The following is a 20114-nucleotide window of genomic DNA, read 5'->3' as shown; positions in this document are numbered from 1 at the left end:
AGGACAAACTAATAAGTTGTTTTGTGTATTAATAACAAATCATTTGAGAAACTGTCCATACTTTGTTATAGTACATAATTTAATTGATCTCACCTGGTTTAAAAGTAATCAAACAGGAACGATTAGTACAAGTACCTTCTGGGAAAACTAGTATCTTGGGAGAAAAGGAATACGTAGATTTAATATTTCAGTCTAATTAATAGATTGTCTCTTTACTCACTTTCTTATGACTTCACAAAGAGCCGCCAATTCTTATAAAACAAAAGTGAAATAAAAGGCTAATACTTGATTCTATCGAAAGCTAGAATTGGATTATCCAGTTTTCCTCTAAAAGAACTGCTATCTGACCATTGAAATACTTAGAAAATGGATTAAAGCTTTGAATAGAAAATACACTTACTAAATGTTTCTTAATGACAATGCTAATGATCTGGATAAACTTAAAAGAAGATGCAGACCCTAAGTCCTGGTCAAAGAGCACATTAAATTCTTTCCTCTACTGCTTTACATCCTTAACCAAATCATTCCTACTTCCTTGTTTCTGTTTTCCCGTTAAAGGATATTCACTCCTACAACATACAGTTCAGGGATATATGGAGGAGGGAAAAAGGAGAAAATACTTACAACATGCTTTATGCTTACTTGGGTTAGTGGACATATGGAATACAATTTAGTATCTTTTTTGAGAAAGTATTTTTAGCTTTTAACATAAGTCCTTTCTGTTCTTCATGTGAAAGACATGCAGCGTAGTTAGTTTCCCCATTAACTGAACAAGCTGGATTTTCTGAAGCTTTTAGAATTTGGCAATGAGTGAATCGTTAAGTACATAAAATAAAAACAGAAAATTCCTGCACCCACAGCAGTTAGTATGTGTACTTAGTTGGTATTTGTATTTTATAATAATTAAAAAGGGAAAACATTATTAGGCGAAAGTGCCACCATGATGGGTTATTTATAAAATAAAAATGATAAGTGTATGCAATTTCATCCCTCAATTAAAAAACAACAACAATCAGGTTTCTTATCACAACTGGTACAATATCAAATATGGTTCATTCAGTGGAAATGCTACAGCTACTCTATTAACAATGAGTGGATATAGAGTAAATCATAAAATCTCAGATCTGGAAGGGGCATTAAAAGCCATCCAGCATTGCCAATGCTTGAATTCTTTCTACAATATCCCCCCCAAGTGGTTGCTTAGTCAGTGCCTGAAAATTCTGGAGAAGGAGTTCAGATCAGATCATTCTACCTCTGGACAGAAAGTTCCTTGAGATGAATGAGATGGGCTAAAATCTTACCTATTTGTTAACTTTGGCCTACCAGTCCTAGATATAGTAGTTGGATTCAAAGAGAAAAACCGAACCCTTATTCCGGGTGCCGTTTCTTCCTGGTCACTTTTTAAGTCATTCCTCACGTGCTGTGGTTTCTAAACCTCCTGGTGGGTCATACTCCTCTTAATATTTTAACATCTACACATCATCATGGGTGGCCAGATCACTACCAGATCATGAGTCCTGCTAGAGGTCCCCTACTTACACCTGGGCCAAGGTAGAGTGATACTTATCAGAATTACCCAGGAGGCTCCCTTTATCCAGAAAATGTTGCCCCTCCCTCACCTTAAAAAGGCATTCTAGGGGATAGGGGTAGTAAGATGGTAAAGTCTGAAAAAGTTCTATAGGTGATTCGGATGTACCCCTTGAATTGAAAAGCCCTGTCTAAATATACTTCAGATAAGATTAAGACCGTAATCGCTTTAAAAAAAAAAATAAATAAACCTACCATATTGTTGAGTATATTTGAGCTTTGATATTTTGTCTTTAAGATAATAAATTCAGAGGTAGAGAATTACTTTTTATGACACAAAGTAAGAACTGTTTCAAAGAGTTTGGAGAATAAGAAAGAATGATACATTAATCCCATGGAGTATCTCATGGGGAAGAGGACTTTTTAATACTCACTCATTTGCTCTGTTTCTATTATGCCGAAAACACCCAGCATAGGTGTCCCCAAATGCTGCCATCTGTGGATCCAAATGATTTACATATATACAATAAGTAAACTCGCCGTATATCTAAATGAACTTCCGTATTTTACCTGTGGCCACTGCCCTCCTGATGTTGCTCGCCTTACTATTTCATTTATTGTGTTTTTTCGAGAGTCCGGATCTACCCGGGATACCAGCACTGGCTGCAAAGCTCGTAATAGTCCTTTAAAACAAACAAAAGGTCAGAGCCAAGTCATTTTTTTTTTTTTTTTTTGGCTAAAGCTACCACAGCAATGCTACTGAAAAAATCATGAAACAATTTTTATGTAAAGTTAAAATATAGCAAATCAAAGAGAACTTTAAAAAAAAAACTGCTCCAATTCACAGCTTCTTAGAAGGTTTTTTTTATATCTACAAAGATTTCATTGATATAACAGAAGTTAGCAGCAAGAATATGAAAGGAAACAAAGGCAATTTTCTCCCTGAAGGTCTTCTTCCTCAACTGACAGACATCCAAGCTTTGGAATGTATATCTACAATATTATCTTGTTTTATTTTAGGAATATCCTGAAAACTGATTGTGTGAATTCAGAGTACACATGGATAGGGAGCAATTATTAATTTTACTAAAATTTTCAGCACGCCAGTCTAAGTAGGTAGCTTCCTCACACATGCAAAATAACCTCAATTTACTGAAAATCTATCGCTAAACAGCTTTTCAGGAAAATGCCATATTACACAAAGCAAGGTGGTTACACTGAAAAAAAAGAGAGAGAGAGAGAATGTGTGCAGTGCGTGTATGTGTGTCTTTTTCTTAGCTGAGTGAAAAGTGGCAGGAACTACTGCTATTTCTCCAGAGTGCCAAGGTAACATCGGGAAACTTCTATACCCACTCTCTCACCACTGGATGTTTGCAGTAACCTCAGGACGATGGGGAGCAGTTACTTAGAGACCCACACCCTAGGGAGAGACCAAAGCACCTGGTGGGATACACATCTCACTTGCTTCATTATTTTTTATGGCAGGAGGCACTTTATCGTTCCACATCATAATTTTCAAAGAGTTTCACATTGGTCCCTCATGGAGACTCTGGGGCAATAATAACAAAACAGAGTTAAGAGGAAAGACTTCATGTGTCTATCAGCCTAATACCCCAAAGAGAAATTCGTGAAATGGTGTGTAACCGGTGTTTTCACAGATTCTTCAGTTAAATTCTCTCTCGAAAAAAATCAAGGCATGTTTGGTACTTGAAAGCTGGTCTTTCTAGCTAGATACCAGGACAGAAAGCAAAGATGGTACGGTGACAAAAATAAGAATCTGAAAGAACTCTAAGGGCACAGACAGGGAGGTCTCTAACCTTTATCACAAATTCCTTCCTTCGATATAATTCCTCACTAGAAGTAAGGAAATAGCTTTGAGAGCTTTTAAAAAGCCCACCGATAAACGATAGATGATTTTTTTTAAAAGGTGACCCACGAGCATGAAAAGATCTATGTTGTCTTACAAGTACTTACTGCCAATCAGAGGGACCTGTACGTTCTCGTTTCGAGATACTATTGAAGGTAACCCGGCTGCAACACAGGCAATTCCATCAAAGAATGTTGAATGGGGGGCAGCAACAAAAACTGGGGCCTCCATGGGGCGTGCCACCTTTCCCTTCATAGTAACTATGAATCCCATTGAAAAGAACAGGGCATGACCCAGAAACTTCAAAACTGGTTGAGTGATTTCCCTTTGGAAAGAAATATTTAAAAAAAAAAAAAGAAAGAGAGAGAGAGAGAAAAAGAAAAGACACAATTAGCCTTGCTAATCTCAGCTAATGGCGGGGCTTTACTCTAAAACACAACACAAAAACCCATACGTGTCAGAACATTTCATTTTAAAATATGAGCTAAGAGGAATAGCTAACAGTTATACGAAGGGTTCTTTCTGCCAGGCACTATTCTAAGGACTTTACATCTCTTTAATCCTCAGCCCAATTTTATGAAATGGGTATTATTTATCAGCATCCTCATTTTGCAGATGAGAAAACTGAGTCACAGAGAAGCAAAATTTCCCAAGGACATATGGCTAATAAGTGGCTCCATTATTCTGTGACTATAAAGGGATAAACATGAATTTTCCACACACATATCCCCCACTGAGAAACCCAATGCCTACTGTTCTTCAGAGGAGTCACCTGGGGAATGTACATGTGGGTAACAAAGATGCTGCTATCTCCCCCAAACACTTTTAGAACTCTCATGCCGAATCTGTCCTTTCCTATACAATTATTGCTCTTAGACATCAAAAATCTTAAAAGGTAAATTCACCATCTCACTTCCCTGGAACATAGATGCACTTACACAATTTCAGATGTCAAATTGCTTATTTTTTAAAAAGAATTTCTGTCATTACAGATTAATTAATTCATTGAACTGTGCCAGGTGACCTGCGCTGGACGCACAAGACAGATAAGATCCAGTCTCTGTCCTTGAGAAGCTCAACTGAGTAGGGAGACAAAAACCCACTTCTAGAAATGCAAACACAGAATGGACATCCAAGGATGTGAATAAGCACACAGCAGCTTTTCATGAAAAACAAAACATGTGTATTTCCCATAAGACATCTAATGAGAGCTTTAAAAAATAAGCTTCCTGTCTAATTCTCTCAACAGTCTTGTCATAATGCAGAGAAGTGAGACACAGAAAACCAAGGCACTTTTCCAGAGGGCACAGGGAAATGACTGTGTCTCTCCTTCTTGCTCTTTCAAGTTCAGATGTCTATTTACCTAAGGATAAAAAGCTCAGCCTGTTACTGAATTTCTACACCTCCTATTTTTGATTTGTAGTGATGTAGATTCTAAAATATCCCATACTCAGAGCTGTTAAACACTTCTATCTAAATGATTTCAAAAAGGCTAAAAGTTTGGTGCTGCATAATTAACTTCAACGTTACCTGTTTGAGAGGAAGTAGAGAAACTTGCTTAATTGGCAAAAATAGAACTTTTTCCCCTAACATTTATTAAATCTGTTCTCTGGATTCTTGGACTATTCCCCTCCGTCATTATAGGGCTCCATAAGCCGTTAACGATAGAAACCAAAGAGGTAATTGAAAGGGATTGGTGCATCATGAAAAAATCTCTCATAAAGTATTTTTTAGTGATACGCAACCTTGAGTTCTGAAACAAAGGAGTGTGATTTGCAAGGATTGAGGTGGTATTAGTTCTCTGGGGACACTGCCAGCCTTGGATTCACTTCCACTTCAAACCAGCCTTGGGCTGAATGTTGACATTTATTCACTAGAACATGAACTGAATAGCAAATTGCATATTTCTTTTTTTGAAAGATTTTTTTTTTTATTTATTTATTTGAGACAGAGAGAATGAGAGACAGAGAGCATGAGAGGGGGGAGGGTCAAAGGGAGAGGCAGACTCCCTGCCGAGCAGAGAGCCCGATGCGGGACTCGATCCCGGGACTCCGGGATCATGACCTGAGCCGAAGGCAGTCGCTTAACCAACTGAGCCACCCAGGCGCCCCGCAAATTGCATATTTCTTTAAAAGTTTCTAGAACAGTGATTTTCAAAAGTTTTGGAGAATATACTCCTTCGAGATTTGGATGAAAGGAATGGACCCTGGGTACAAAGAAAAAAATGTGCACAATTTTAGAGAGTTCAACAGTGGCCTAAAACTCACCTACAGCTTCCTATTCCAAGGAATCCACATTTTAAAAGGCTTCACTCTCAGGATAAACATATGGCAACAAGTTGGCTCTGCCCAATGGGAATGAACTTTTACCAGTAACTTTGTTAATTTGTGATGAGTCTATTCTCTAATACCCTGCTAATTAGATAATGCTCGAGAAGCAATTCCATTCTCCCTCCATACTAATGTTTTAAAAAGCTAGACTATATTGATTAAGAATTAAACTGTTATTAATAATAATCACTAAAGTATTAAGTACACTGTAACTTATCCACTTAATTATACCACTGTAGAAAGTACGTAGTTACTATATAGGGACAAAAGCAAATGTCAAGACTGAGGGAGAGCAGAAGAAAGCCAGGTATTTTCCTGCTATAATGGTTTCAGGTATACTAATTGGGTCTTCCAGAACCAAGGATCTATCACTTTTAAGCAATAACTCAGAAAACAGTATTTTAATGTTAGGAAATTACAGCTTCAACAGAAGATTATCATAAGGTGCTTGGGCAGCAATTTCTCCATATGATGAATTAAGAACCGTTTCATCTGAGAAACAGAAATAAATGGTGAATATTGAGTCGGCAGCAGTAGATAAAACTCTCGATTGATGATTAAACTATGGCAAACTCTTCTTTATCTTGATTTACTTAACATTTAGACATTATTCTTTCTTACCTCCTCCAACCAGTTATTGGATGGGTCAGCTTTTCGGGACAGCATGCTGTTGAAATGGTGGCAAATGGCCATGCCAGTAATATAATTAATGCGACCAACAAGGCACGGATTGGAAGCAGGATAATTCCAAGAAATAAAATCTGAAAGTCAAAGTTGATTAAAAAAATAGGTGAATGGACAGTATTTTAATGTTCTGGCTATCAACCAGAAACACGGAAGAGGAAAGTTTTGTGTTATCTATGTGTTCACTAAAGGATGAATTGAACATTACCCTGCCCCAGACATGAAGCCAAGCACAAAGAAAAATAAGGTACTATATCCCACCACACAACACCTACGATGTAGAAAAGCAACAGTGAAGAAAACCAGGTCCTATAAGAACATGTGATCTGTTTATCAAGGAAAGTGACTAGAGGATGCTGGGGAAACAAAGTATCTGACTGAGCAGTCAGGGAAAGCTTCCTGGAGGAGTTGAAGGCTGAATGGTCTTGAAAGAGCAGCAGAAGCTAGCAAGGTAAGAGGGGAAATTGCTTTTTGAGAGCTATCAGTAGAGGGAAGAGTGTTAATGAAGGTGTTAGAGTGTGAAAGAGTAAATGCGTTATTTTATATACCTGCCAGTCCTTTATAACTAACAACAATAAGGAGATGGAGAAGGAAATAAAAAACAAGAATAAGAATGAAAATTAATAAGAATGGCCAATAATACACGAATGCTTATTATGTAGCAGGCATGAGAAGGACTTGGCATGTAGAAACCTATTTTATTCCTACAACCTTAGGCTGTTTTACATACAGGAAAGGAATGGCACAGAGGAAGTTAGGTGTAGCTGCTGAGATCACAGTTACTAAGTGGCAGCACCAGGGTTTGAACCCAGCTTGGTTACAAAGCCCTTGCTCTTAATCCTATACCATATTGACTTTTTTTTTTTAAAGATTTAAAAAATTTATTTGTAAGCGAGAGAGAGAGCACAAGCAGGGGGAGCGGCAGGCAGAGGGAGAAGCAGGCTCCCTGCTGATCAAGGAGCCTAATGCGGGACTCAATTCCAGGACCCTGGGATCATGACCAGAGCCGAAGGCAGACGCTTAACTGACTGAGCCACCCAGGCGTCCCACCATATTGACTTTTAAGTGAAATAAACTATCCTTATGCACACCAAATTATCTTTCTTCTATTAGCCAACTACACTACTCAAACAGCGCTGTCCTTCTGCCTCTCCTGGCCGTTAATGTGAATCTGAGCAACATCAAATAATTTATGAGGAGCACCAAATGATTTTGCTTTTCTGTCAAACAATTTAACATATAATTTGATCTGTCAAATTATGTGTGTGCATGTGTGTGTGTTTGAAGTCAAAATTATGTACAAGGAAATGTACAGCTCTTAAGTAGATCATTCAGTGAGTTTTGATAAATGTATACCCTTGTACCTACCACCCAAAGTAAGACACAGAACACGTCTACCCTCCAGTCATCTTACGCCTCTTCCAGTAAATCCCTACCCACTTAGGCAACCGATGCTGGATTTCTATCACTTGGATTAGTTTTGTCTGTTCTTGAACGTCACATAAATGAATCATACATTACGCACTGTTATGTGTCTAAGCTTCTTCCACTTAACATGTTTTTGAAATTCAACTATGTGATTTTGTAAATGAGTAATTCATTATTTTTGATTGCAGAATATGATTCCACTGTATGCCAATAGACAATTTGTTTATCTATTCTCCTGTTGATGAATCTCAGGGTTTCCAGTTGTGGGCTCTTATGGACTGAAGACCCTATGAACATTCTTATACAAGCCCTTTTGTGGATATGTGTTTTCCTTTCTCATATGAGGAGTGGAACTGCTGGGTCATAGATAGTTTAACTTGATAAGAAACTGCCAAAGCACTCTCCACAGTGGTTGCATCATTTTAAAGTGTCACTGCCAATGTATGAGAATTTTGGTCACTTGCACATCCTTGCCGACATTTGGTCTTAGTATTCTTTTCAAAAAATCAACTTTATCAAGGCATAATTTACATAAAATAAAATGCACCTATTTTAAGTGTGCAGATTATGAGTTTTTCAAATATATATCCCTGGTCCTTGGCAACTAGTGACAGGCTCCTTTTCACCCTAGTTTTGCCTGTTCTAGACTGTCATGTAGAAATCACCCAGTATGTATTCTTTTATGTCTGGCTTCTTTCCTCCATATTTTTGAGATTCTACCATGTCGTCATTATGTACCGGTAGTAAAGCCTTTTCGGTTGCAGAGTATGATTCCACTGTATGAATATATCATGATTCATTTTTCCATTCTTCTTTATATGGACATTTGGCCTATTATAAGTTTTTAGCTATTCTGAATATAGTTTTCATGGACATTAATGTTCAAATCTCGGTGTGGACATATATTTTTACTTCACTGGGAGTGAAACTGTTGGGTCACGGTATGGTTAGCTTTACAAGAAACTGCCCCACTGTTTTCCACAGTGGTTGTATCATTTTACATTACCAACAAAGTGTGGAAGTGTCTGCTGCTCCACATCCTCACCAACATTCGGTGTTGTCAGCCTTTCTAGCCATTCATGTGGGTATAAAATAATATCTCATTGTGGTTTTCATTCACATTTCCTTGATGAACAATGATGTTGAGCACATTCTTCATGTGCTTATTGGTCATTCCTTTAACTCTTTATGTTAAGTGTCTGTTCAAGTCTTTGGCCCATTTTTATTGGTTTGCTTGTTGTTCCCTTACAAATTTGTAGGAGTTCCTTCCTTATATGTTCCACTTCCAACACCTTTGTCGTTATATGTATTGAAGTATTTTCTCCCAGTCCGTGCCTTTTCATTTTCTTACTGGTATCATTTGATGAGAAGAATTTTAATTCTGATGTAGACTAATTTATCAATTTTTAGTTTTTGTTTTCTGTGTCCTTTCTAAGAAATCTTTACTTACCTCAAGGTCATGATGATATTTTATATTCTCTTTTCTAGAAGCTGTATGGTGTTAGCTTTTGTTTCAGTCTATGATCCATCTTAAATTACTTTCTGTGTGTGGTATGCACTAGGGATCAAGGTTTGTTTTTATCCATAGCTCTATCTAGGTGTTCCAACACCATTTGTTGAAAAGACTTGATACTCCATAATGAATTTTCTTGGCAACTTTGTCAAAAATCAATCAAACACATATGTGTGGGGTCTCCATTATGTTTCATTGATTAGTTCATCTATTCTTCTGTCGATACCCCATTCTCTCAACTTTTTTTTTTGCCCCCCCCCTTTTTTTTTAGCAAGTCTCAAAATCAGGTACTGTGTGTCCTGCAGCTTTTTCTTCTTCAAACTTTTTTTGGGCTAATCTAGTTCGTTTGCATTTCCACATACATTTCAAATTAATTTGTCAGTTCCCACCCAAACAAAAAAGCCTACTGGGATTTTTATTAGGGTTTCAATGAATCTATAGATCAATTTGGAGGGATTATCACCATAAAAATATTGATTCTTCCAATTTATAAACATAACATATCTCTCCACTTATGTAAAGTTTCATTAATTCCTCACAACAGTGTTTTGTTGTTTTCAGTGTGGTGGTCTTACATGTTTTTGGTTAAATATATTCCTAATTGTTTAACATAATTTTATTGCTATTATAAATAAGATTATTTAATTTTACTTGGCAATTCTTTGCTACTAGTATATAGACATGTAACTGATTTTAAGTTTTAATCTTATGTCCTACAACCTAGCCAAGTTCACTTACTAGTTCTAGTTGTTAGCCATTTTGTAGATTCTTTAGGATGTTCTACATATACAAACATGACAATGGTGGATAAATACAGTTATAATTTTTCCTTTCTTATTTTTAATTTTTTAAAATTTTATTTTAAATTTCAGTTTAGTGAACATACAGTGTCCTATTAGTTTCAGATGTGAAATACACTGATTCAACAATTCCATACATCATCCAGTGCTCATCAAGACAAGTGCATTCTTTAATCTCCGTATCACCTTTCTTACCAATCCCCCCACCCACTTCCCCTTTGGCAACTATCAGTTTGTCCTCTATGGTTATGAGTCTGTTTCTTGGTTTGTCTCTCTCTTTTCCCCTTTGCTCATTTTGTTTGTTATTTGTCTGTTTCTTAAATTCCACATACGAGAGAAATCATATGGTATTTGATTTTCTCTGACTGAGAAAATTCACTTTCCTTTCTAATCTCTCTGCCTTTTATTTCTTTCTCTTATTTTATTGCACTGGCTAGGACCCCCAGTTCAACGTTGAACAGAAGTGTTGAGCAAGATATCTGTCTTGTTCCCAACCTTTGGTGGAACAGCTTCAATGTTTCACCATTATGATGCTAGCCAAAGGTGTTTCATAGATGCCCATTATTAGACTGAGAGTTCCCTCTTATTCTTATTTTACTGAGAATTTTTTTTTAAATGTCAGTGGATGTTGAATTTTGTCAAATGAGTAACAAAATTTCTGCAACTATTGAAATGATCAAATGCTTCTTCTTTTTTTTTTTTTTTTAAAGATTTTATTTATTTATTTTTTAGAGAGCGAGCGAGAGAGAAACAGCATGAGAGGGGAGAGGGTCAGAGGGAGAAGCAGGCTCCCTGCTGAGCCGGGAGCCTGACGTGGGACTCGATCCCAGGACCCTGGGATCATGACCTGAGCCGAAGGCAGACGCTTAACCATCTGAGCCACCCAGGCGCCCGATCAAATGCTTCTTATCATATGTTTGGCTAATATGATAAATTACATTGAAATACACATTTTTGTATGTTAAACCAACCTTATGTTCCTGGAATAAACCAAACTTGGACAGGATATGTTATCTTTTCCACATATTGCTATATATTTGACATGCTAATATTTTGTTAAGGGTTCTTATATGTGTAATCATGAGGGAAATTGGTCTATAATTTCCCTTTCTTATAACATTTTTTTCAGATTTTGTTATCAGGATAATGCTAGCCACATACGTTTTTGTATATTGTATTCATTTTCATTCATCTCAAAGTATTTACAAATTTTTCTTATGATTTCTTCTTTGAATCACTGATTATTTAGGAGTAATTTAATTTCCACATATTTGTGAATTTCCTAAATTTCTTGTTATTTTCTTCTAATTGCAATCCATTGTGGTTGGATAACATACATTATATTATTGTAATCCTCTTACATTTATTGACACCTGTTTTATGGCCTACTATAATTGTCTTAGAGAATATTCCATGGGCACTTGAGAAAAATGTGTTTTCTGCTGTTGCTGGATGGAGTGCTCTCTTTATAGATTTCTTAGGTCTAGTTGAGTGTTGTTCAAGGCTTTTCCTTGTTTATATTCTGTTTCATTGTTCTACCACTATTGAAAGTGGGGAATTGAAGTCTCTAACTACTATTGTTGAATTGTGTATTTTCCACTTCAATCTGTTTTGCTTTGTGTATTTGGGGCTCTTTTGTTAGGTGCATATATGGTTCTAATTGTTATATTTTCTTGACGATGCAATCCCTTTTCCTAAAAAAAAATATTTATTTATTTGAGAGAGACAGAATGAGAGAGAGAGAGAGAAAGCATGAGAGGGGAGAGGGTCAGAGGGAGAAGCAGACTCCCCGCTGAGCAGGCAGCCCGATGTGGGACTAGATCCTGGGACTCCAGAATCATGACCCGAGCCAAAGGCAGTTGCTTAACCAACTGAGCCACCCAGGCGCCCCAATGATGCAACCCTTTTATCATTATAAAGTGTCTTCCTTTATCTCTAGTAACAATTTCTGTCTTAAAGTCTATTTTATTTAACATTAATATAGCCCCTCCAGTTCTCTCTTAGTTACTGTTTGCATGGTATATCTTTTCTATCCTTTTACTTTTAACCTATTTGGGTCTTTGAATCTGAAGTGTGTCTTTTTAGATAGCATAGAGTTGGATTATGTATTTTTTTTTTAATATTTTATTTATTTGACAGAGAGAGAGATAGCGAGAGAGGGAACACAAGCAGGGGGAGTGGGAGAGGGAGAAGCAGGCTTCCCGCTGAGCAGAGAGCCCGATGTGGGACTCGATCCCGGGACTCTGGGATCATGACCTGAGCCGAAGGCAGACGCTCAACGACTGAGCCACCCAGGCACCCGGATTATGTATTTTTATCAATTCTTCCATCTCTGGCTTTTAATTAGTGTGTTTAATCCATTTATATTTAATGTAATTACTGATAAGATTTACATCTGCTCTTTTGCTACTTGCTTTCTACATGTCTATGTTTTTTTTGTTTCTCTATTTCTCCATTATTACCTTCTTTTATGTTAAGTAGATATTTTCTAGTGTACCATTTTAATTCCCTTGTCACTTCTTTTAAAATTAATTTTCTTAGTGGTTGCCCTAAGTGTTCCCAACTTCATTTACAGTAACCTAGTTTGGATTAATACCAGTTTAATTATAATAGTATATAAAAATTGTGCTCCTATAGCTCTATTTCCTCCCTCCTCCTGTTTGCTATTTTTGTCATATAAATTACATCTTTACACATTGTATGTCTATCAACACAGATTTCTAACTATTGCTTTATGTAGTTGTCTTTTTTTTTTTTTAAGATTTATTTATTTTAGAGAGAGAGTACGTGTGCAAACACAAGTGGGGAGAGGGTCGGAGGGAGAAGGAGAGTAGCAGACTCCCCACTGAGTGTAGAGCCTAACACAGAACTTGATCCCAGGACCCTGAGATCATGACCTGAGTTGAAATCAAGAGTTGGACGCTTACCTGACTGAGCCACCTAGGTGCCCCCATGTAGTTGTCTTTTAAATCACATAGAAGACAAAAAGATTTACAAATAAAAATTATATTTATATTGTCTTTTATATTTATACATGTAGTTATCTTTATCAGTATTTTTATTTCTTCATGTGGATTGGAGTTACTCTCTAGTGTCATTTCAACCAAAGGGCTCCCTGTAGTACGTCTTTCAGGGCATGTATACTAGCGACAAATTCTCTCAGTTTCTGTTAATTTCTCTTCTCTCTCTTTTTTTTTAAAGATTTTATTTATTTATTTGACAGAGAGAGAGAGAGTGAGAGAGCACAAGCAAGGGGAGCAGCAGAGGGAGAGGGAGAAGCAGGCTCCCTGCTGAGCAGGGAGCCTGATGGCGGGGCTCGATCCCAGGACCCTGGGATCATGACCTGAGCCGAAGGCAGATGCTTAACTGACTGAGCCACCCAGGCACCCCTCTCCTCTATATTTGAAAGATAGTTTTTCTGACTATATTAATCCTGGTTGACAATATTCTACTTTCAGCACTTTGAGTATATCATCCTATTGCCTTCTAGCCTCCATAGTTCCTGATGAGCAATCAGACATTAATCTTATTCGGGATCCCTTTGTGTATGATGAGTTACTTCTCTCTGCTTTCGAGATTCTCTCTTTTTCTTTGCCTTCTAACAGCTGGATTATGATGTATATAGGTATGGATATCTTTGAGTTTATTATACTTAGAAGTCATTAAACTTTTTGAATGCATAAATTTTTCACCAAATTTGGCAAGTTTTCAGCCATTTTTTCTTCATTCTTTGCCTCCTTCTGTGGCTCCCATTATGTTTATGTTGATACACCTGATAATGTTCTACAGGTCTCTGAGATTCTGTTCACTTCTCTTCATCCTTTTTTCTTTCTGTTCCTCAGATTAATTAATCTCAATGGATCTATCTTTAAATTTGCTGATTCTTCTGTTTGCTCAAGTCTGCTGTTGAGTCCCTCTAGTGAATTTTTCATTTCAGCTATTGTACTTCTTTTTGGTTCTTCTTTAATAATTTCTATTCTACTAATAATCTCTATTTGGTGATTCACTGTCTCATATTTTCCTTTAGTTCTTTTGACATGGTTTCCTTTAGTTATGTGAACATATTTAAAATACCTGATTTAAAGTTTTTGGATAGTAGGCCAACATCTGGGCTTCCTTGGAGATAATTTGTATTGACTCCTATTTTTCCTATTTATGGGACATACTTTATTGTTTGTTATTATCATTTTGCAATTTTTTCTGTTGAAAAGCAAACATTTTAAATAATGTAACAACTCTGAAAATCAGATTCTCTTCCATCACCAGGGTGTATTGTTGTTGCTGTTTGTTGTTGTTATTTGTTTGTTCAGTGACTATTATGAACTAATTCTATAAAGGCTGTATTCTTTGTCATGTGTCATGTGTGGTTACTGAAGTCTCTGACCAATTAGTCTGGTAGTCAGCTAATGATTAGATAAGACTTCCTTAAGTACTTGGAATCAATAAGTTCCCCAGTGTTTGCAAAGAGTCTTTGTGTGCATGTTGGAACACACCTTCAACACACAGCCAAGTGGAAGTTCACAACTCTACCTTAGCTTTTACCTCCAGTTTGTACAGAGCCTGATGGTTAACTAGAGGTGAGAGCTTAGGGTATTCTCATTTGTTGTTGTTGTTGTTTTTCAGGTCACATGCATAGCCCTGGGTATACACACAGGCCTATACAGGTGGATACCCTTCTAGATTCCCATGAATATGTCAAAGCTTTTCGGAGTCCCCTATGGGCATCTCATTCCCTAACTTCAAGCTGTTTGGTTAAGCCTATTGTTTGCTCCAATCAGTATTCACCACCTCAGGTAGCTGTCATGTTAAGCAATTGCCTCTGATTGTTTTGACAAACACCCCTGGAGAAAAGACTGTTTGCAGTGGGTAACCTCCAAGGTAGGTCAGATAAGCCTTGCAAACACCCTTGCAAATGACCTAGAAATAATCTTTACTGCAAGAAAGGACCATAGCATAGACCCCAAAGATAGAGTTAGAATGAGGTTATAGTATATTCATATAAGCTAACTCACATTCACAATGAGTAGCTAATATGGATTTTAATTAAGTTGTCAAATATTGGGCAACTTTTTTTTCTGTGCCATTTCTAGGTCTGCAACAAATAATAGTATTTAACAGTAAATAAACCAACTTTGAGTAACCCTTTGACAAAATAAGAGGATTCCCCATCATATTTCCATTTGGTAATACATCATCTATGTAGGGAGGCCTTCTTTCAACACTCTCTCAGGGTTATTGTCTTCCCTGGATCTTCTTCATAGTACTACTAAAACACAGAAATGCATAATTTTGTACTTGTCTCTTTAACTTTTTTCAGTGAAACATAAGCTTTAGATAGTCAGAGTTCTTATTTCTCTTGTTCACTGCTGTATCTCCAGAAATTAGCCTTGTGCCTGGTACATAATAGACATTCAACAAATACTTTTGGTATGATAAATGACCCACAATTACTACCAAACACTTATTTCAATTCCATATTCTATTGAGGAAATGAAAGCTAGGCTACTTGTTTCCATGCCACTAAGTAGCAGGACCTTAAATTGTCAAAAAGAGAAGGGGAAGGGCAAAGCTAAGTCCTACAATGAGATACAAAAGTGACAACAGTCCTTAAGCAAGATATTGATCACTTTCAAGGTTAAATTTAGTCTGAATTGATCATAGTAAGTCATACTTAAGTGAAAGTATATCCATCTTTTAAACTTGATAATACAGACAATACTGTTTTTCAATCATGTCTGTTAAATCTTCCCTTTGCCCAGATTGTTCAAGACATTGAGACCTCTTTGGTCTACATTTTTAGTTAAAAAAATAAAAATAAAAAACCTAGACCTATGGAATTCCATTCAATACAAATAGTAAATTTTAAGTACAGTATAAGATCTGTAGGCAACAAATAGCATAACTATCAATATTAAGATCACCAAACAATCCAGTTTCTTTCACACATTATCTCACTTAGTTTTAACCCTTCTTGATGTAGGACTATTCCAATTTAATAAATGAGTAAAGTGAAATTCAGAGAGGTTAAGTGACTTGGTCCAAGTCATACAACTAACTGATAAAGGGCACGGCCTGAGCAGGCTTTCTGACTAGACTAATGATCTTTCCATTATACTACAGCTCTTGGAAAGCTATTTGAAAGTGCTCTCCAAGTAGTAATAGGCCATGTTATAAAAAAAAAAAAAAAAAGAAAACCAACACCAACAATTAGTCTCTCTATAAATATGCCACTTTGTCCTCTCTCCAAAATATGAAGCCAAATAGACATACTTACATTTAAGAATGACTGATTTCACCAAATCAAACTATAATTAATCTTGAGTGATAGTCAAGATATTTAGAAGTGTTTCAGAAGTTTTAAGATACAAAGGGAGCATCTATCCATTTAAAGACATGAAGATCAAATTTTTAAATATTTAGTTTCTTTACAAAGAGGTATTACTACATTATCTTCCTCTTCCTCTCTCACACCCTTCTTCAACCCATTTGCCCATTTACCATTACTCTAACCTGCCTCTCCACTGTGGAGGACAATGGTCTCAGGGCATACAAGTGCGCTATGCAAAAATAACACTATTTCAAATCCGAAGTAAAGAAATGTGTGAGATGGACAGGAAAACATCAAAACCTTTTTTTTTTTTTTCATGCAGGACACACAGGACAAATGTAGTGTGCACACTCTATCTTGTTCTTTGATCGCTAGCTTCACCAAAGGGGAAGTCCTCAGAGCAAGTTGTAACTGCTAATGGTAAAAGAGCGTTTTACAAGAAAAAGGAAAGGAAAGGAAACTTCCTTTTTGTATTCAGCGGTTTTTAACAGTGGAAGAAAGTTCGGAGAAGTGTTGAATCTCAAAGGGTTTGAGTGAAGACTGATTCAGGACTGATTCAGGGTGAAGACTTCTGAATACCTTAAGCTGACCCACATTATCCCTTTTCTTAGATTCTGATTTCCGACCCTTGATGCCCCTTCTCAGCTAGATCATCTTGTTCTAATTCCAGACCTGGGTTCTCTGCCTTCTCCCTCACTCTTCACCTCCTAGACTGACTCCTCTCCTTCCCTAAGGCAAAAGAAAAAGAAATAAAGAAAAAAAAAAAAGAGAGACTTCCCCAAGTCCACTCTCCTATAGACTGGCCACCCCTCCACTCTAACAAACTCAACTTGAAGCTCTTGTCACAGATTCACCTCCCTTCTCAGCATGGAATGTTTCCTCCGCTACTGGCCTGCTCAGCTTTGTCTTGTTTAGGACCTGCTCCTCAGATCCACATGTTCTTCGCATTTTCTCTTCTCACACACCCTCAGACCACCCTCCAAGTGTCCTCAATTCTCATACCCACATCTCTGCCCCTTCCAGACTCATGGAACCTTCAAAAGCCCTCACCTCGCAGATCGACATCTCTTCCTTCCTCAGAGCCTTTGCTTCTCAGACTGGCACCCCCACCTGGGATACCTCCCCATCATACCCACACTCCCCTCAGACAACAGCCCCCGGCAGATCCTGGTCCCTCTCCTGGATCTGCCTCCTCTCTCAGACCCACATCCCTCCCCTGGATCTGCCTCCTCTCTCAGACCCACATCTCTCACCTCTCTCACCTGGCTCCGCCTCCCCTGTCAGATCCACGCCCCTCCCCTGGATCTGCCTCCTCTCTGGGTCCGACATCCCTCACCTGCACCTGCTTCCACCGTCAGACCCACGCCCCTCCCCTGGTTCCGTCTCCTCTTTCGGGCCCGCGCCCTCACCTGGAGACGCCTCGCAGCGCCCATCCGCGTCTGCTGCACGAAGGGGTTGGGGACAGGCGGCGGGAAGAAGGACGCCTGGCGGGGCACCATGGGTGGCCGCAGCCCGGCTTTCCCCATGCCCGCGCCCGGCACGGTGGCCGCCACCGCCGCCGCCTCCGCACACTGGCTCATGGCCCAGCCGGGCGTCGGACCGGATCCAGCGACGGACGCGGAACGCGGGAGCGAGCGCCCGCGGAGACCTGGGGGGAGCTTCACCAGAGCCCCAGCCGGCGGCGCAGCCTTGGGGCTTTCGCGCAGGCGCGAGTCACCTACACACCGTCCGGTCTCGCCCCGCCCCTCTGGCTCCAAACGCCCCCCCCTCCCCGCTCTGGCTCCACCCTCTGAGCCTTAGCCACACCCCTTTCGGTATCGGCTTTTCCTCTTTGGTCCGCCCCCTGGAGGTGACTTTCTCCCTCAGAGCAGGGCACCCCAGTGACAGTTTAGGCAGAGTTCTCTGCTTGCGGGTCACGCCCACCTGGAGTACCAACCTCTTTTACGGGCTTTGTGGCTGACCTTGGCTAAGTCGGTGTCTCCATGAGCCTCAGTTGGCCCCTTCTGTAAAATGGGGATATATAGAACCTAGATAAGCAGAACCCCAGGCCAGCCACTGCCAGGCTGTTCCGCTGAAGTGAGTTAATATATCCAGGGTGGGTTTTGTTTTATGCGTTTGATATCTGGTATGTTTTGGTTTTGCTTAAACCTGTATGAGGTGGTGGTTTGTCAGTTACAGCTGAAAGATTCCTGACAAGGGAGAGATTGGTACCTGGGGTGGAATCTTCCCCTCAACACATGGACTGACCTTGGGAGATGGCTGTCCAAAGGAAAACTGAGCTTTCCCAATGCTGTTATTAGAAAAAGGCAGAAACAGCTATTGCCTTCCACACGTGATGAGGAACCTGGCCCTGAAAAGGGAGATGATTGGGGCTGTGGCTCCATTTCACCCTGAGGAAGTTCAGGGGCCTATCTGGACCTGTATGGGTGGTGGGGGGGCTGGGGAAGATAGGCACTGAGGTCATTTGGTCAAGCCCTGAGTGCTGAGAAGAGGCTGGAGATGGGGAATGACTTAAAATTACCGGTCAACTGCTCACATCCAGCTGGAGGGCATGGTGAGAATCAATCTGGGCCCTAGCACAGTGGCTGCCTCATACTCAGCTACTGCAGAATCTCAAAATCTTCCAACCGCACCAGACGGATGTGTGGCTTGCAGCTCCTCACTTAACCTCTCCGAGCTTGTACTCTCATCTAAGAATGGGGAAGGATTAATTTCTACCCCATAGGGTTGTGGTAACAATTTTAAAAAATGTGCAGTGTTCATAAAAAAAGCAGTCAAGAAATGGCATCTTTCAGGTGTTATGTCGTGGAGCAGCTGAATGTTCTCAGTGTAATAGAGCGGGTTAATAATAGTGTATCACAGGCATGATATAAGCCTCGGGGGTCTTCAAGTAGGGACTGGCAGTCCCATGTGGCTCTTTAGCCAGAAACTTGCCCCCAAGTCTATTTCTTTAGGACCCTCGAGGACCTGAGCCATTGGGCAGGCCATAGGGTGGAGAAAAGATGACTCCCGGATCACTAAGTTCACCTCCAGACAGTCCGGTCTACTCCTCATCCCCTTCCCCACCAGCCCCACCATGAGAGGCCTGAAGAAATGTCTTATCAGAGCCAGAAGGGACCCCTGAAATAATCCCAGGCCTTAAATTTGTTATCCAGCAGCTCCAGGATTTCTATATAGAAGGGGATCAAAGCTTCCCCCTCTTTAGGTTGTTGAAAGGTTAAACCAAGTGATGGTTGTCAAGCGCCTAGCACCTACTAAGCGCTCTATTAAAGGAGGGGATGTGTTACTGTTGTACACTGTTTAGTAGTAGTATTAGAATTGGCGTTGTCAGGGTGCCTGGGTGGCTCAGTCGTTAAGCGTCTGCCTTCGGCTCAGGTCATGATCCCAGGGTCCTGGGATCGAGCCCGGCATCAGGCTCCCTGCTCAGAGGAAGCCTGCTTCTCCCTCTCCCACTCCCCCTGCTTGTGTTCCTGCTCTCACTATCTCTCTCTCTGTCAAATAAATAAATAAAATCTTAAAAAAAAAAAAAAGAATTGGCGTTGTTTTCAGTGAAGAAAGAGAGACTCAAAAAGGAAGGGAGCCTTGAATGAGACCCTGCCTGCAAAGTGACAGAACCGCTATTTCAAGGCTCTTTCCA

At 39.3% G+C, this 20114-nt stretch overlaps 1 protein-coding gene across 3 annotated transcripts in view; it reads right to left on the bottom strand.

Moving 5' to 3' along the window:
* The window catches only part of LPCAT2 (lysophosphatidylcholine acyltransferase 2), a 66542-nt gene extending 48394 nt beyond the window's left edge, over positions 1 to 18148 (bottom strand). For all 3 annotated transcript variants that reach the window (XM_044922187.1, XM_044922188.1, XM_044922189.1), the window contains exons 1-5: positions 17887 to 18148; positions 6346 to 6485; positions 3502 to 3719; positions 2098 to 2210; positions 94 to 154 (exon numbers count right to left, since the gene is read on the bottom strand). In XM_044922187.1, the coding sequence (XP_044778122.1) occupies positions 94 to 154; positions 2098 to 2210; positions 3502 to 3719; positions 6346 to 6485; positions 17887 to 18057 (703 nt within the window). In that variant the 5' untranslated portion in view covers positions 18058 to 18148. The remainder of the gene's footprint in view (positions 1 to 93; positions 155 to 2097; positions 2211 to 3501; positions 3720 to 6345; positions 6486 to 17886) is intronic.
* Between the last annotated feature and the right edge of the window lie 1966 nt (positions 18149 to 20114).

This window comes from Neomonachus schauinslandi, chromosome 16 (genome assembly GCF_002201575.2).
Source record: "Neomonachus schauinslandi chromosome 16, ASM220157v2, whole genome shotgun sequence".
Lineage (NCBI taxonomy): Eukaryota > Metazoa > Chordata > Mammalia > Carnivora > Phocidae > Neomonachus > Neomonachus schauinslandi.
This window is presented reverse-complemented; position numbering and strand designations above follow the sequence as displayed.